This window comes from Balaenoptera physalus (assembly GCF_965194825.1).
Source record: "Balaenoptera physalus genome assembly, chromosome: X".
Taxonomy (NCBI): domain Eukaryota; kingdom Metazoa; phylum Chordata; class Mammalia; order Artiodactyla; family Balaenopteridae; genus Balaenoptera; species Balaenoptera physalus.
The window spans coordinates 29,486,313-29,503,787 of record NC_138903.1 but is presented as its reverse complement, the minus strand read 5'-3'; the positions used below and the strand labels follow the sequence as shown (position 1 = coordinate 29,503,787).

The window sequence follows — 17,475 nt, the reverse complement described above, 5'->3', positions numbered from 1 at the left end:
AAAAAATGGGAACTTTTAGAAAAAAAAATATTGTTTAGTTTAAAAGGTTGTTGACCCTGAGTGGTTTTTTTATTTAGATATAAATACATGATTCCATAAACATGAATATAACATACTAGTTTTTAATAACATTATATAAAGATTTTTGTTTGGTATCCCAAATAAAAACTATATTAAAAATATTATTAATAGCAGTTCAAAATACTTGGAGATAACAGCACACAAGTAGACTAAGAAATTTCAAATCTACTTGAAAAAAGAGATTTTAGAGTACTAACAAGCTCAAATCCATTTTTCCTACATTTCTGGTTGCACCTGCATTTTCAAGATGATTCTTGACTTTGAATTCCCCAAATGGTAATATATAATATTGGAAAATGCAAGCCACCCAAAAGCTATTGAAACATTCTTCTCCAAGATTTTATTTTAAGATGACAGCAAAGTGAATTGTTTTCTAGAACAGAGTTATCAAGTACTCAGATTTACTTCAAGGACTGGCTTTCCTGAAGCTCAATTTGAATCTCCTTTGGAAGAAACAAGTAGAGGATAAAGGGGTTGTCTGTGAAGTAAGCACTTAAGCACAGTGTGTCAGACAAAGAACCTACTAAGAATACCACCAAAGGACGTTTTTCTAAGTATATATAAGGAGGGTAAATTTAAGCCTATGTATAAATGAAAATTTTTACCCAATGTGTTTCTGTAAATTTGCAGAAGAGTTCATTGCTAATTAAAAGATTAATGGGCTTAGCTTTCCCTTTTCAGAAATCGAGTACTTGTTTTAATACATCACCGAGAAGCAGGACAAAGTGAATGGCGTTACCATATTTGGCCATCTTAAATCTGTGCTCAGATTTCCTGTCACATATTGGCCACATAGATTTGTGGATGTTTGACTCCACCGTGTGGCGCACTGGTAGTTTTACTACTAAATTTCAATCTGTTAAAAAGAGTCTCCCTTTTTCTGCCTTTCAAGGTGGTTTGAGATTCTCAGGTATAAACGAATTTCAGTATTAAGGAAATGTGTGCAATGTGTAAAACATTTTGACAGGTATACTCTTATTATATGTAAAAGTAGATGTAGAGCAAGGCACTTCCTTGCATTCTATTTGCATTTAGGACTATAGGGCAGCAATGAGCTTCCCACTGCCTCTGCATGTTCATTGACCAGTTATCTGTCATAATGAGCAAATTGGGCCTTCTGATTCTAAATCAGATTAAACATATTTTACTTTTTTATTTAGTGTCTTGAACTTACAGGAGTAAAGTTTAACCTTTTAGACAATAAAACTACATACTGCTAGAATATCAGAGCATACGTTGACTCGAGTATTTTATTTCAAAAAAATAATTCTTATCCAAACCAAATTCTTAAATCATATGACTACAGCGTCAAAATGCCAGCATATTTAAAGAGAGGTTTTTATTAAAGTATAAAATTAAGATGACATCTTATTGATTCAAATAGAATAAAGCAAATAGGGAAAGCTCTTCTAGATATAGAAATTTTATCTTCTAGATATACAAATCAAAAATTTAAGACATATTTCAAAAATAGTATGACTAAATATAAAAAACCCTATGAGTGTTTCTTCGAAACAACTTTACAGAATAAAATCATCAAATTGATAACTGCAGAGAAGCACACAGCATGAATAGAGTTGTTTAATCTATTTAATTTTCCTAAAGAACATTGTGAAACACAGAGATTTAGTTTTATCACCTAAGGTCTGGAAGCAAAAATCCAAGTACCCAGCTTTGCACCCCAGGCCAATCAAGTCAGAATCTCTAGGTGGACTCAGTCATCAGAATTTTTCGGAACTCCTCCCCACCCTGAGTTATTCTAATGTGTAGCTAAGGTTGAGCACTTTCAATAGTTCATTACTGGTAATGGCTGAGTAGCTGCAGTCTCTTTTTTTCTTTTTTTCACGTCACACTTCTCACCGCTGTTTTGACATTCTCACCTATGGCTGTGACAAGATTTCAATGGGAGGGAGTTGGGGTGGAAGTCAGACTTTGGTGACTTTCCTATATTGATTGTTTGCTTACTCTTATGGGAAATGAGTGAAAGTAGAAAATATAGCTGAGAACTCCTACATGAACGAATTAATTTAGACAAGTAGAATTTTCAGTATGGATGTTTGAAGATGAACTTGGCTTAGTTTTTCTTATTTTCTTCTTTTTTTCGCCCTAATTCCACATACGTTAATGCGCCAGTTACCTTGTATGTATCTCTAAATCATTGTAGGAGCCATGATAACTGTGTCTAAATGGCCACGTAAATGTCTGTAATTCTTAAGATTACACAGATACTTCAATCTGTAATTTTTTTCCCTTTTCCAGTAATCTCATATTTTGAATCTCCAATATGTAAGAACAGTCTAACATGGGTACCTGTTGAAATGCTCCACATCATTATGTGTTGATGATGCACATTTTATAGAGGAGACTATGACCCCATTACTCATATTACCACTAGAAGCAGTGGGGTTGCTTAACAGTGATTGTAATAGCTAAATTGTTCTATTTCTTTTGTCTGGCAGGTTCCTGATCCCATCTTTTGCAGCCTCATATCCCACATAGTAGATTTATGTTCATGAGTAGAGGGGGAAAAAAAGAAAAATTTAGGAAACAAACACATTACCATCAAAGGAGAGGATCTCATAATCATCATAGAAAAGTGCTCCTGTATTTTGCTTATCAAGCTAGGACTTTTAGGTATTCCAGGTTCACTACAGACCAGATTTCTTCCTTCCATCTCTTTTTCCATCCCAATGAATATCAATAAAGAGAAATGAATATCAATAAACAGAAAGGAGGGATCTTCTTTTTACTAAAGAAAGCTGTTAATTTAAGATGATTGCATTAGCTGCGCATCAAAATAATTCATAACTGAGGTCTTCCTGTATTTATTTAACCTAAATCTTCTAACTCACTTTAAATATATTTGGCCATATTTAAATGTAAACATTCCAAACTCTCAAAATCAGTGTTTAAAAAATAAAGACCTAAATGCAGAGTTTGGTCTATCAGATTAAGTTTATGATTTCATTATGGAATAAAAAAGACTTTTATAGTGGAAATAGGCACGTTTGATTGCCAAACGACTCAAAACAGTCTAACTTTACAGCTTACCTCACCGATTTATGAATTAGACAGTATAAACTTGCATAGGGAAATTCATTCTGGATTTATGTAATAATGAAATAATTTAATCACAGAACAAGAAAATGGAGAGCTATTATAGATATTTGGGCTCCGATGTTAAACTCCACATAACCATAACAAATATTTTCCTTTCTTTTTACCCAGCAGTATAGATATAATGGTAAACACAATGCAATGAATTTTAAATCTGTTCTAACACTGAAATGCTGCCCCTGTGTATTACTATATAGAACTGATTACTCCCCAATATAGAATGACAGTTATTGTGATTTTGACATGTTTAATAGTGTGGGAAATAATCACAAGCAAGAGTTGCAGAAGATGTGAAAGATTATATTTTTTTCACGTTCCACACGTTTTAAAAGCACAAAGTATCCAAGGTCTTCGAGTACATTTTCTTCTTTTAATTTTAGAATATGTGTTGTATGTGGCTATTTCCCCTTCTTGAGGATACAATATCAAAATTACTGTCTGTTTAAAAATTACTCGTCTAACTGTTAAATTTCTCCATTCGTAGTCTTAACCTGACATCTTCTAATATTTTTCTTTCTGAAATATTTCAGTTATTTTCTTTGGAGTCATTTTCTTTATTTGATGTGAGAAAAGCTTCAATAATTATTTGATACAAAGTTTCCTTTTTTCCATTAAATACTTTAGACAGTTACAGCTTAATTTTGCTTGCCATTTTCTGTCATTAATTTGATATATGAGAATGGTCTGATGAGGTAAATCATGATAAAAAGCCCTGCTCTCTGCTCAGTTAATTGTAAAATGCTATATTGGAAATGTCCTTAATGTTTGATTGATTTTTAGTTTTCTAATTTGCCCTTTACCACCTCTAATGGAAAAAATGGTTATATTCATTTCCACTGTTGTTTCCTACTTTCAATATATAGTGCTAGTTATGAACATAATTACTGTATTGCCAAATGTCTTTTTTTGGTAAGAGCATGACGATATAATTAGCTTTATATTATTTCACTTTTATGAAAAACATCTAGTGATCCGGAGAAGTATTGGGTTGAGAACTCCTTTTAGAGCATACATGGGTATTCTAAATCAGCAGCACTCATTTGCTACTTCCTTTCATTTTGTTTCTTTTACAAATTACTGATTTTATGTGAAGCTGACAGTTTCACAAGATCAGTTGTTTATTTTCTTCAAACACTTATCATCCGTATGCTGGTAGATGTATATTTTAGGTGAATATAGAACTCAAATAGTACAGTCTTTAGATCTTTAGCAGACCTTAGAAATCCGGTAGCCAACTATGGAAATCATTATCCTTTGGATGAAATCTTCCAATCCCAGTGTTTTCTTCTACATTAAAAAAGTTTTTAAAATGTTATTTTTTTCATTGTCTGATTATAGTATCAGGAAAGATGATGTAATATTCATCTTTTTTTTAAGAGGAATTTGTAAATGGGAGATTGTCCATTTTGCCTATAATTTTCCATAATACTGTTATTTAAACAAATCACTTATCTATTTCACAATAAGCCTGCCCTAAAGTGATAAGGATTTTTAAATTATGTAGTTCCAGAATGATAATCTGATGACATTAAATAAAGTAGGTGGTAAAATATATCCTAAGTACAAACTAAAAATGAATTATCAGTTGAAAGTAAGAATTGTGGAATCAATTTTTAAAGGTGCTAGCTAAGTGTGATGCATGTTATACAGCCTTCCCAAAGTAGAATCAATTGGAAATAGATATCCATTTTTATCTTATAATCTTAATAATGAATTGAATTGTTATCACTAAATATATACATTAAGTACATGAGGTAGTTCTTCCCAAATCTACTTGTGTGATATACTCTGCCAAAGAAAAGCAAAAGGATAATTTGAGCAAAGAACTGTATCCCTCTTGGATATTAATGCATATTCATATATAAAATATTCTGAGAAGTTCTGTAGCACGGACACATGGTTATCCTTAATTTACAAAATATATTTAGCCCCTGTGCTCCTTTCATATATAATATACTCAATTTATAAGGAAATTTTGATCTCTAATCCTATTGGAATCATACTACAGATATGAGAATTTTTCTAGAAATGCTGCCTATAAATTATGATAAAATCTCAGTTTTATATGATGTTCAACCATCATTTTTTTTCAGTTTTAATGATTTTAGTAGTGGTGACCTTTCTAAGAGTATAGAAATTCATCCTCCCAACAGTCTATGTAACTGCTTGATATAAACATGAACATTTCAAAGTCCATGTAATTCTTTGCATTGAAACTTCCAAATTGCCAAACTTTCCTTTCACGTGTTACATGGTCCTTCACATCCCCTTGTGATAGATAAAAGTTGTTTTTGGTCGTGTGTTTTTGTGAGTTATTGTTGTTCCTATTGTTTATAAGTCATGACAACAGTATGGCTCATCTGGAAAAATGTGGAATTAATCATCAGAAGACCTGTGTTTCAATGATCACTTAAGTTATTTTGGTTTTCTTTTGTAATGCTATGCTACTGCAGGCAGCTCTGAGGGGGCAATCTTTAAGAAAAAAAACTATACAAATTACAAATAGAAAATTAAATACTGTTATAGAATAATTCTTTTTGCAAGTAACCAGCCCTGAAACTTAAGGTTCAGTTGCTTTTCATTAATTCCTCCTCTAGATAGTAAGTTTTACTCTACCCACATCCAGTTCTTCTTCCGTGAAACTAAGTATTCACATTCTGCACACTCCAAACTCCGTCTTTTCTAGCATGATTCCCACAACCTGGAATGAATTCCCATTTTCTTATTATCTTATCTACCCCTCTAAAAACCCCTTATCAGCCATATGGAACTTAAATTACGCCAATTTCTTAAACTTTTACCAGATTCTATAGTAGAAATAAATATTTCTCTTCTCTTTTATGGCATAGCATGATTTTTTCCATTATATTGCACATATTTCTGCTTTGTAATTTACTTGTATCTCCATGTTCTGTTTCCCTAGAACAGATATTCTTTAAGAATAGGGTCAATGGTTCTCACTGTGTGGAATAAGGTGGTAGATGCAGAATCTCCTTCTTGAATTGAATGGATAAGCTAAGTATTATTAGTATGCAAATAAGATTAGATGTCTGGTTTTTTCTGATAAATGTCCAATTGGAGGATATTTTTATTTTTAAATCATAATTTAAGAGGCAGTATAGTTGTTTAAAGGGCATTGAATTTGCTACTTCCTAACTTTACCTTGGACAAGTCAACATTTCTAATCTCATTTGTAATTGTAATTTAGGATGGTAAATCCTTACCTTAGTTTGATTAGATAATTAAATGAATATATGTGAACTGTTGGGACATAAGGTCACACAGATGTCCACTTTGGTGATGATGATAATAATGATTATTTCTTTCAGTGCTCTTCTCTCACCCCTCTAGTATAAAAGGCTAAAGGAATTAGGTGTATATTTCATTTTTTCCTCTACTATATATACCTTGAGTGCCAAATGGATGAATTAGTCAAATACATGTGGACAGATACTGTTACAGGTATATAATTTGGGCCCTCTGCTCTCTCTGAATATCTTTTTAATTTTTCACTCATCATTTTCCTTTCCCAATTTCTGTAATGGCTATGCAACTTTCATCACTTTCCTTTTGATTCCTCCTCAATCCTCTCCTCTCTCATCCTCAGCAGATATCAAGGGGCTCATGCTTATAGACAAATGATATATAATGACACTGACAATTTATGAGTAGATATTTGTGCAGACAACTTGAGCAGGTATTTTTACATATACTATCGCCTCTCATCTTTTTACCAAAACCAGTATAGTTGTCTACTGCAGACATGAGAATTTTCCCAGATACTCTGCCTACAAATTATTATAATGCTTCATTGCTGGCTTGTCATTATCACCATCAGTTTAGAGATGAGAAAATTGAGGCTCAAAAAAGTTTGGTGCTTTGCCCAGGTGGCAAGTCAGAGCCCTGAGACTTAAATCCAGATTTCTCTTAACACTATTTGATTCCCAGAGAGCATCAAGTAGGAAGCATTACACTTTCTGCTTCTCCACATCCAAAATCTTTATGTATTACCTTTGGCTTCTGAAAGAGTGGCACCTCTCCACCTGTCAGTATTTTCCACTGATTATTGATCTTTGCCCTTTATTCCATTTCCTCCAAGGTTTTTCTAATCAATTATCTTTATACATGCTTTAAAAAAATGCTTCGTCCATTGACTTCTTTCATATGGCCTTAATACGTGTTCAGTTCTCACTGACCTACATTTCATTATGTGGGGAGACAAAAGTCTTCAAAAATGATTTAAACTGTTTTATAAGGGTATTTCCTTGTCCTTAATCAGTCTTCAGCCCTTGAAAACCTGATTTCTGCTCTTACCATCTAGGGATTCTGTCCTGGCTACAGTGCTCATTGACCAGCTAATATGCCCTTATTAGTACTTATCTCATTTGATCTGTCTCAAAATTGACATTGTCGATCTCTCCCTCATTCTTAAAGCTCTCACAGCACTTGATATCAGTGGCACCCTCTCTCTTTCCTGGTTGTTCCTCTTCTTCTCTTAGACTGTTCCTTATCTTTCTTTGGTGTTTCCCTTGTTCTCCCATCCCTAAATTTTTCTGTTCTCCATGGTTCTCTCCTGACCCTCCCTTTCTATTTCCCTCTAATGTTTGAGTGCACTAAAATAAATACTGTTTGTACAAGTGATGCTGCTTCTTTTAAAAAAAATGCACACACATATGTAGCTATATATGATGATTAATAAAATACAAATTCATATCCAAGTATTACTGAGTTTATAGAAGAATTCTCTCATTATGAATTGCCTTAATAGTTAGATTAAGTATTAGCAGTAAAACCATTATCTGTGATTCTGATCACTTTTAAACTTTAAACTTTATCTTCATATTAAAAAAAACTGGACACTTTTCATTTAGGCCATGAGGTTATTTAATACCTCATTCCCACCTATGTTTCTAGTTATATTTCTGCGGATGTGCATTAATTCTCTATGCATTATTTCAGTTCTCCCAAACTCTTCATGTGGTTCAGTGCCTTGTCCACATCTTGTTTTCCCTCATTCAAGAATGCTTTTGTTTTTAAAACTCTCATCTCCTTGCATATCCAGTGTACTCTTTAGGACACTTAGGTACAAGTAACAAAAATGAATTAACTAAAGCCAAAACAAAAATGAGGCAGGGGAGCTGGTCATAAGGGCACAGGAATGTCTCATGGAAACCAAGGGCAAGAATAACGTTTTTACTAGGAAGAGACTAGAACCTGTGTTTTGGTCACTTGTAACAGCAAATTATCATTTTCTCTTAATGGTTTTGTGGATTGAGAAGGCTCAGCTGGATGGTTTCTCTTGGGGTCTCTCCTGTGATTGCGGGCATTTGTTGGCTGGTACTACGGTGACTTATAAGCTCAAATAGGCTGGATGCCCAAGATGGTTCCCTCATGTCTAGCAGTTGATACTCACTGTGAGCTGAAAGCTCACTTGGGACTATTCACTGAAACACTTCTCCACAGCTTCTCTATGTGGCTTAGGCTTTTCACAGCATGTCAGATGGGTTCCAAGAGGGGGCATCCGAAGAGTGAGTGTTCCAAAAAGGCAGGAGTGGAAGCCACTAGGCCAGTTAAGGGCTTTTCCCATAAATGGCAGAGCATTACTTTTGCTCTGTTTTACTGGTCAAGGCAATCAGAAGGCTGATCTAGATTTAAAGAGGTGAAGAAATAAACTCTACCTCTTAGTGGGGGAATGGTAAGAGGAGTATGTGTTACAAACACTGTTGTTGCAGCCATCTTTGGCAGATGCTATCTGCTTCAGCCTATGATTGAAAGCCATCAATATTTTTGTTCCTACTATCTCTTTCTTACTTCTCTCTCTGGTTATGGGCCTTTGCTCTTCCTAAACTGACAGTGCAAACTAGGGACTTCATAAGCACAGTCTCATACGTGACACAGTTCCAAGCGCCCACAGAGCTTGACCAGACTTTCTCCTGTCAGTTCCGAGAGAGAGTCTGATGGACCTAACTGGGCACAAGCATTCTTCATGTTCTAATTTTCCATGACTTGCGGATGGCCAGAGTTATGTGACAGAGGCATGGCTGTTATTGACCCACCATTTTGAGGGGGTGAGACTTTTCCACCTGAGAAGTTAAGACCATAAACCTCCTAAAGCATCTGATGCCCCCAGCAATGCTTACTAATTATTCATAGTCTACTTTAACATCACCTCTCCTATGACATCTATTAACTCTCCTGTAAGTATTACTCTACTGTGTATACTCCCATTAAATTTTATCAGACTCCTTAGTATTTCTAGGTGTATGAACAATGCTATGCACTGACATGGATCCCTAACCCCCAAATTCTATGGTTCCTGGAGAAAAGGTACATACCACTATTTCTTATGCAATGTCGTAGTTCAACCACTGAAGATACCATATATAGTAAAAAAAAAAAAAAAAATGGATTTGCTTGCGGCTTTGCTCTTCTTTATTTTAAACCAGAATTCTAATTACTTAAGTAATTTGTAATTATTTTGCCTTTATAATTATTAGGATCAATATGCTAAGGAATAATATTAAGGTGTATCTGTACATTTATAACCTTGTATTCTGAAAAACTCCTTCACCACTTAACCAATTTTCTTGGAATAATTCTCATTGCTCATTTCAGGGCTGTAGTTCTCTGTGGTAATTGCTAAGCAAACTGATGTTATTTTCTAATAATATGTGCCAGAATTGACTCCAGTTGGTGTAAGTTAGGTTATATTAATATGCATTATACAAATTGTTTTGCATGGAAATTTTATGGGCCCTGTGGTATAAGTTAATCATTTTCTTCTTCTCTTATTTACGATAATCTGACAATGACTGAATTTTAAATTAGAATAATTTGACCAGTAGCTAATTTTTGCTGGATCTGGTAGAAAGAAATGAATGAATTTATTGTTTTTGTCTCTGCACACTACCGGATTTGACCCACTCCTGTAACTGGCTCAGAAGTGTATAAGTCAAATACAGACATACTTTTAAACAATTTTTTTGGTCTTTATTTCTCTCCTTTTCCCTTTCCTAATTCTTTTTCCATCTTACTCCCTTTATGATGACTCCTTTTTTTAGAGGGAAGGATTTTTATTTATTTATTTATTTATTTATTTTTGGCTGTGTTGGGTCTTCGTTTCGTGCGAGGGCTTTCTCTAGTTGCGGCAAGCGGGGGCCACTCTTCATCGCGGTGCGCGGGCCTTTCACTATCGCGGCCTCTCTTGTTGCGGGGCACAGGCTCCAGACGCGCAGGCTCAGTAGTTGTGGCTCATGGGCCTAGTTGCTCCGCAGCATGTGGGATCCTCCCAGACCAGGGCTCGAACCCGTGTCCCCTGCATTGGCAGGCAGATTCTCAACCACTGCGCCACCAGGGAAGCCCCCAGACATACTTTTAAATACAACTTGATCAAAAATGTCTTTACTCATTTTAGAAAATATATAAATATTTTATATTTATTTAAAGTTTAAAAATCAGTCTCTGTAGGACGCTATTAAGTATGTATCAGACAAAAAGCAAGGCCAGTCGAGACATTTAGCTTCCCTTTCCTAGATACTTAGCTTCCCTGAAATTTAACTGAAATATGGCATAGAATTTCTGAGTAAAGATCACTATTAAGGAATATTGTCCACATTCAACTTTCTCATTATGCCTTATTGCTGCCATAGTTGGCTTTTTTTTAATAAAGGCTAACATCTTTGGTCAGCTTTGAGTGTAAATACAAAGATAAAAGAATATAAATTTCACATATTAGATATAAATAGATACTTCCTACTGAAAATTATATCTGAAACAGCTATTCATTATCACTGATTCAAAAGAATAATTTATTTTTATTAATAAGCCCAATAGGAGATAAATAAGTTATTTCATTTTTGATAACTTTTGATAAGTAAAAAAATCAATTTATTGTCATTTTGAAAGAGGCTACATTGTAATAATGTTTTGAGAGAGTTTTGAATTCCATTTTCTTGGAAGGTGAGTTGTTCTTTGCAGTAACTTGCAGAGCATGCTGACTTATAATGCTGTCCTCCCGACAGAAAATCCAATCTGATTTGACAAGTTATGAGATCAGCTTAGAAGAAATGAAGAAACATTACCAGGGAAAGGAAGCGGCCCAAAGGGTACTATCCCAAATTGAAGTGACACAGGTATGTATTATTCCATTAACTAAGGAGCTTGTTTTAGTTGGATATTAAAATATAATCTATATTAGATAACTTGCTTATTAGCAAATTGGAATTAAGGGCATTAGTTGAAAACTACAAATAATATATAAATGATACAAACTATTTTGAATTGTACATTTTAAGGATAAAATAGGTTAATAAATTGTCATTTATTTAGTATCACATTAAGAACAATTACTGAATTCTTCTCCCAAATGCATGTATTCTTTGTGCTGGACAAATGAAAAAAGGGTTTCTTCAGTTTGTTTTTATTTTTATTCTTGTATATCTTCCAGAATAAAGGAAAATATATTAACAAGAATATGACTGGTTATTGTTTGGAAGGCAAAATTAAATTGGTGCTTTTTCTTTACAGAAAAAATTGCAGGATGTCTCCATGAAGTTTCGATTATTCCAGAAGCCAGCCAATTTTGAGCAGCGTCTACAGGAAAGTAAGATGATTTTAGATGAAGTGAAGATGCACTTGCCTGCATTGGAAACAAAGAGTGTTGAACAGGAAGTAGTACAGTCACAGTTAAATCATTGTGTGGTATGTATTTCAGATGGCAAATATGCAGCTACCCCTTGACTTTCCTTATTGGAATAAGGAACAATATTTGGTATATGAACAAAAATTAGCACAGGTGTATTGAGAGACAAGAACTATTACTGAAATAGTAGCCACTTAATACCTCTTCTGAAAATGTCTTCTTTGAGTCTATAATTTATCAAGGACTGTGCAGAATATAAAGGAAATTGCCTTTGTTTAATTCTTATGGAACTTTGAAAATATTTTTAAATGGAAATCCTGGAAAGAAATATGTTAGTCTGGAAACAGCAACAACAGCAGTATCCACAGTAATAAAAACAATTCTAGAAATGAGTGCTAAGGAAGCTAAGTGATCCACACAAGTCACCTTTAATTCTCAAGGCCACAGATTAAATGAGAGAATTTAAAGACAAACAGCAAGTGAAAGGCAAAAGCAAAATTCCAATCCGGGCACGCTTACTCCAAACCCTAGTATCTTTCCATTAAATATCAGGGCTGGATATGCAGTGAAATTCTGCCAGACCACAAAGACAGAATAAAGAGGCACCGACTATTAGCCTGTAGTGTAAATCTGCACTATGGGGATTTCGAGCAGTGTTCTTTGTTCCACTTATTGAAAATTCACCAAGTCAGATGACTCTTCTGATAACGTAAAGCTGAATTATGAGGGCATCTACTAGAGTAATATAAGTATTATTATAAATGTATGTGTACTATGGAGTATCAGGGTAGAAATTCACATAAAATAAAAACACTGAGTGCTATTAACATTAATGGGAAAAAAGTTTATTTAGTACTTTGTGTTTAAGTATTGTTCCTGCTTCTACTCCATAACATAAATGAAAAAGAAACCCTTGGGTACATTTCAGTCATATCATTATGAATGGGAGAATATCATTCTTTTAAACAAAAATTTTCTTTGTGAAAAATTATGGAGTAATTTTTATTCAGTAACATAGCTTAATAACACAGGCTGCATTTCAGTGGCATCATTATTATAAATATTCTCACCCCCAAAAGAAATTTTGAATATCATTTTATATATTAGCTGGTATTAGGTAAGTAACATTAGGAATACATGGGAGCATATTTCATCTTACATTTAAAAAAAATTGAAAGCAAAGTGACCCACGTACATTATCATCATGGCTAAGTATATTCACAAAGGGAGAGCTGTTCATTCTTTTCTAGGAACAGGTCTCTAGTGGTACCTCATAAAACTTATCTGCTAGTAAATATGAACTGAAAAAAAAAACCCAAAAAACAAAAAAACCCTACCTGCACCCAGGTGTTACTATGCCCTGATTCAGTACAGAGGAAACAGTTCACAGTATTTACTCAGTCTGTTTCTGGTTCTGGTTTAAATGTCAGGACCAATTCAAGTCGTTCTTCCATAAGGATATATTTTCTTTACAACTTTTGTATTTTTTCATTACTTAAGATGCTCTCTTACATATACTATAATCATGGCCTTTGCTTTCAAGTAATTTTTGTTCTGTTAAAAAAAGTCTTACAGGGACTTCCCTGGCGGTCCAGTGGTTAAGACTCCATGCTCCCAATGCAGGGGGCATGGGTTCTATCCCTGGTCGGGGAACTAAGATCCCGTATGCTACATGGCGCGGCCTTAAAAAAAAAAGTCTTACAAACATGAACACAGACAAATATAAAGACTATTTTCCTTCCTTAATGATAAATATTTTATCTGTCTATTGAATGATATGATGTAAATGGCTATTTAGTACTTTGAATGAACTTTCCTCATAAAGGTAAATAATTGACATTTAAAAAAATTTAAATAGTAAGTCATTTGGAAGTATCTCTGATTCCAAAATTCAAGAATTCAGTCCCAGTGTGATAATTAGTGATTTAAATGTTTCTGAATACCCAGATAAATTTATAATTCCTAAGATAGAAGTAAATGAATTAAAAAATCATATGGAAAGTTCAGAAAGAACTCACAATTATTAATAAAGGAATAATAACATCAGGCAATCATCAAAGAAGGGATTAAGGTGGAAATATTTATGTATGTAGCCTTAATGAATAGGATAATTGCTTAGCATTTACAAAATGCTTTGTTTTAAACACTGATTTTAAACTGAAAAGAAAAAAACAAACCTAATTTCTTCCCTAACTCCCAAATAACAGCAATTACCTACTAGCAACTTTATTTCTTAGTACCAATAAAATAAATATTTGTTGTTCAGGCTCACCACTGAACAACTTAATGCAGCAATGTGTAAGTAAACTATTACATATGCATGTATACATATAGACATATACATATGTACATGTACACATGCATACATATATACATACATTCAAATGCACATATCTTTCCAAGTAAAATAACTACAAGGGAAAGCTATGACATTTGTTTCATGAGGATTTGTTATGGCAGTATACTACTGTGAACCAATATATGTGTTCTTTATAATTGTGATGTACATTTGAGTTTTACATAATGTTTTATATCAGTCTATAGTTAATTAATCAGCACCATTAAGAAAATAAATTTGTATAACTAATTAACATTTAAAATTACCTTCCCTCCTTATATATGATTTAATATATATTGAAATTATGGTCTGGAAATTTAGATGTTTTATCCCAACTATAATGTAGCACCATGAGAACAACACTGAACGTGTCTGGCTTGGCCACCACTGATTCTCTAGTGACTCAAGTACTGTCTGGTATAAGCAGGCACTCAACAAATACCTGGGGAATGAGTAAATGAATTTTTCCAAACTCACAGCTAGAATTATATAATTGTAACATTTAAAAAGTTGGGTTGGCCAAAAAGTTTGTTTGGTTTTTACTGTAAGATGGCTCCACTAGCACTTAGTTGTGTTTAACTTCATTCAAAACAATTTTGTTAGATTGTATTGTGACAGCTGTCATATCAACATGCATCTAAAAAAAACACATCAAAATTGGTGAATTTTTGTGTAGCCATTTTAATATTGAAGATGGGAGAAAAAAAGCAACGTTTTCAGCATATTATGCTTTATTATTTCAAGAAAGGTACAAACGCAAAAAAAGATTTGTTCAGTGTATGGAGAAGGTGCTGTGGCTGATCAAACACGTCAAAAGTGGTTTGCCGGGCTCCCTGACTTCAGACTATACTACAAAGCTACAGTAATCAAGACAGTATGGTACTGGCACAAAAACAGAATTATAGATCAATGGAACAGGATAGAAAGCCCAGAGATAAACCCACACACATATGGTCACCTTATCTTTGATAAAGGAGGCAAGCATATAGAGTGGAGAAAAGACAGCCTCTTCAATAAGTGGTGCTGGGAAAACTGGACAGCTACATGTAAAAGAATGAAATTAGAACACTCCCTAACACCATACACAAAAATAAACTCCAAATGGATTAAAGACCTAAATGTAAGGCCAGTCACTATCAAACTCTTAGAGGAAAACTTAGGCAGAACACTCTATTACATAAATCACAGCAAGATCCTTTTTGACCCACCTCCTAGAGAAATGGAAATAAAAACAAAAGTAAACAAATGGGACCTAATGAAACTTAAAAGCTTTTGCACAGGAAAGGAAACCATAAACAAGATGAAAAGACAACCCTCAGAATGGGAGAAAATATTTGCAAATGAAGCAGCTGACAAAGGATTCATCTCCAAAATATACAAGCAACTCATGCAGCTCAATATCAAAAAAACAAACAACCCAATCCAAAAATAGGCAGAAGACCTAAATAGACATTTCTCTAAAGAAGATATACAGATTGCCAACAAACACGTGAAAGAATGCTCAACATCATTAATCATTAGAGAAATGCAAATCAAAACTACAATGAGATATCATCTCACACCAGTCAGAATGGCCATCATCAAAAAATCTACAAACAATAAATGCTGGAGAGGGTGTGGAGAAAAGGGAACCCTCTTGCACTGTTGGTGGGAATGTAAATTGCTCCAGCCACTATGGAGAACAGTATGGAGGTTCCTTAAAAAACTAAAAATAGAACTACCATACGACCCAGCAATCCCACTACTGGGCGTATACCCTGAGAAAACCGTAATTCAAAAAGAGGCATGTACCACCATGTTCACTGCAGCTCTATTTACAATAGCCAGGACATGGAAGCAACCTAAGTGTCCACCTACAGATGAATGGATAAAGAAGATGTGGCACATGTATACAATGGAATATTACTCAGCCATAAAAAGAAACAAAAGTGAGTTATTTGTAGTGAGGTGGATGGACCTAGAGTCTGTCATACAGAGTGAAGTAAGTCAGAAAGAGAAAAACAAATATTATATGCTAACACATAAATATGGAATCTAAAAAAAAAATTGGTCATGAAGAACCTAGGGGCAAGACGGGAATAAAGGCGTAGACCTACTAGAGAATGGACTTGATGATACGGGGAGGGGGAAGGGTAAGCTGGGACAGAGTGAGAGAGTGGCATGGACATATATACACTACCAAATGTAAAATAGATAGCTAGTGGGAAGCAGCCGCATAGCAGAGGGAGATCAGCTCGGTGCTTTGTGACCACCTAGAGGGGTGGGATAGGGAGGGAGATGCAAGAGGGAAGAGATATGGGGATATATGTATATGTATAACTGATTCACTTTGTTATAAAGCAGAAACTAACACACCATTGTAAAACAATTATACTCCAATAAAGATGTTTAAAAAAAAAAAAGTGGTTTGCGAAGTTTCGTGTTGGAGATTTCTCACTGGATGATGCTCCAGGGTCGGGTAGACCAGTTGATGTTGATAGCGATCGAGACATTTATTGAGAACTATCAGTGTTATACCACGCAGGAGATAGCCAACATACTCAAAATATCCAAATCAAGCATTGAACATCATTTGCACCAGCTTGGTTATGTGAATTGCTTTGGTGTTTGGGTTCCACATAAGTTAAGCGAAAAAAAACTTCTTGACCTTATTTCCACATGCGATTCTCTACTTAAATGTAATGAAAACGTTCTGTTTTCAAAACAAATTGTGACGGACGATGCAAAGTGGATACTGTACAACAGTGTGGAATGGAAGAGATCGTGGGCCAAGCGAAATGAACCACCACCAACCACGCCAAAGGCCGGTCTTCATCCAAAGAGGGTGATATTCTGTATATGATGGGATTGGAAGGGAGTCCTTTATTATGAGCTTCTTCTGGAAAACCAAACAATTAATTCCAACAAGTACTGCTCCTAATTAGACCAACTGAAAGCAGCACTTGACAAAAAAAGTCCAGAATTAGTCAACAGAAAATGCATAATCTTCCATCAGGATAACGCAAGACCGCATGTTTCTTTGATGACCAGGCAAAAACTGTTACAGCTTGGCTGGGAAGTTCTGATTCATCCGCTGTATTCACCAGACATTGCACCTTCGGATTTCCATTTATTTCAGTCTTTACAAAATTCTCTTAATAGAAAACATTTCAATTCCCTGGAAGACCATAAAAGCCACCTGGAACAGTTCTTTGCTCAAAAAGGTAAGACATTTTGGGAAGATGAAATTATGAAGCTGCCTGAAAAATGGCAGAAGGTAGTGGAACAAAACAGTGAATGTGTTGTTCAATAAAGTTCT

At 34.5% G+C, this 17,475-nt stretch overlaps 1 protein-coding gene across 5 annotated transcripts in view; it reads left to right on the top strand.

Moving 5' to 3' along the window:
• The window catches only part of DMD (dystrophin), a 2,259,822-nt gene that overhangs the window by 1,176,729 nt on the left and 1,065,618 nt on the right, over positions 1-17,475 (top strand). For all 5 annotated transcript variants that reach the window (XM_082446317.1, XM_082446321.1, XM_082446320.1 and 2 more), the window contains 2 exons: positions 11,220-11,330; positions 11,725-11,898. In XM_082446317.1, coding sequence (XP_082302443.1) covers positions 11,220-11,330; positions 11,725-11,898 — 285 coding nt within the window. The remainder of the gene's footprint in view (positions 1-11,219; positions 11,331-11,724; positions 11,899-17,475) is intronic.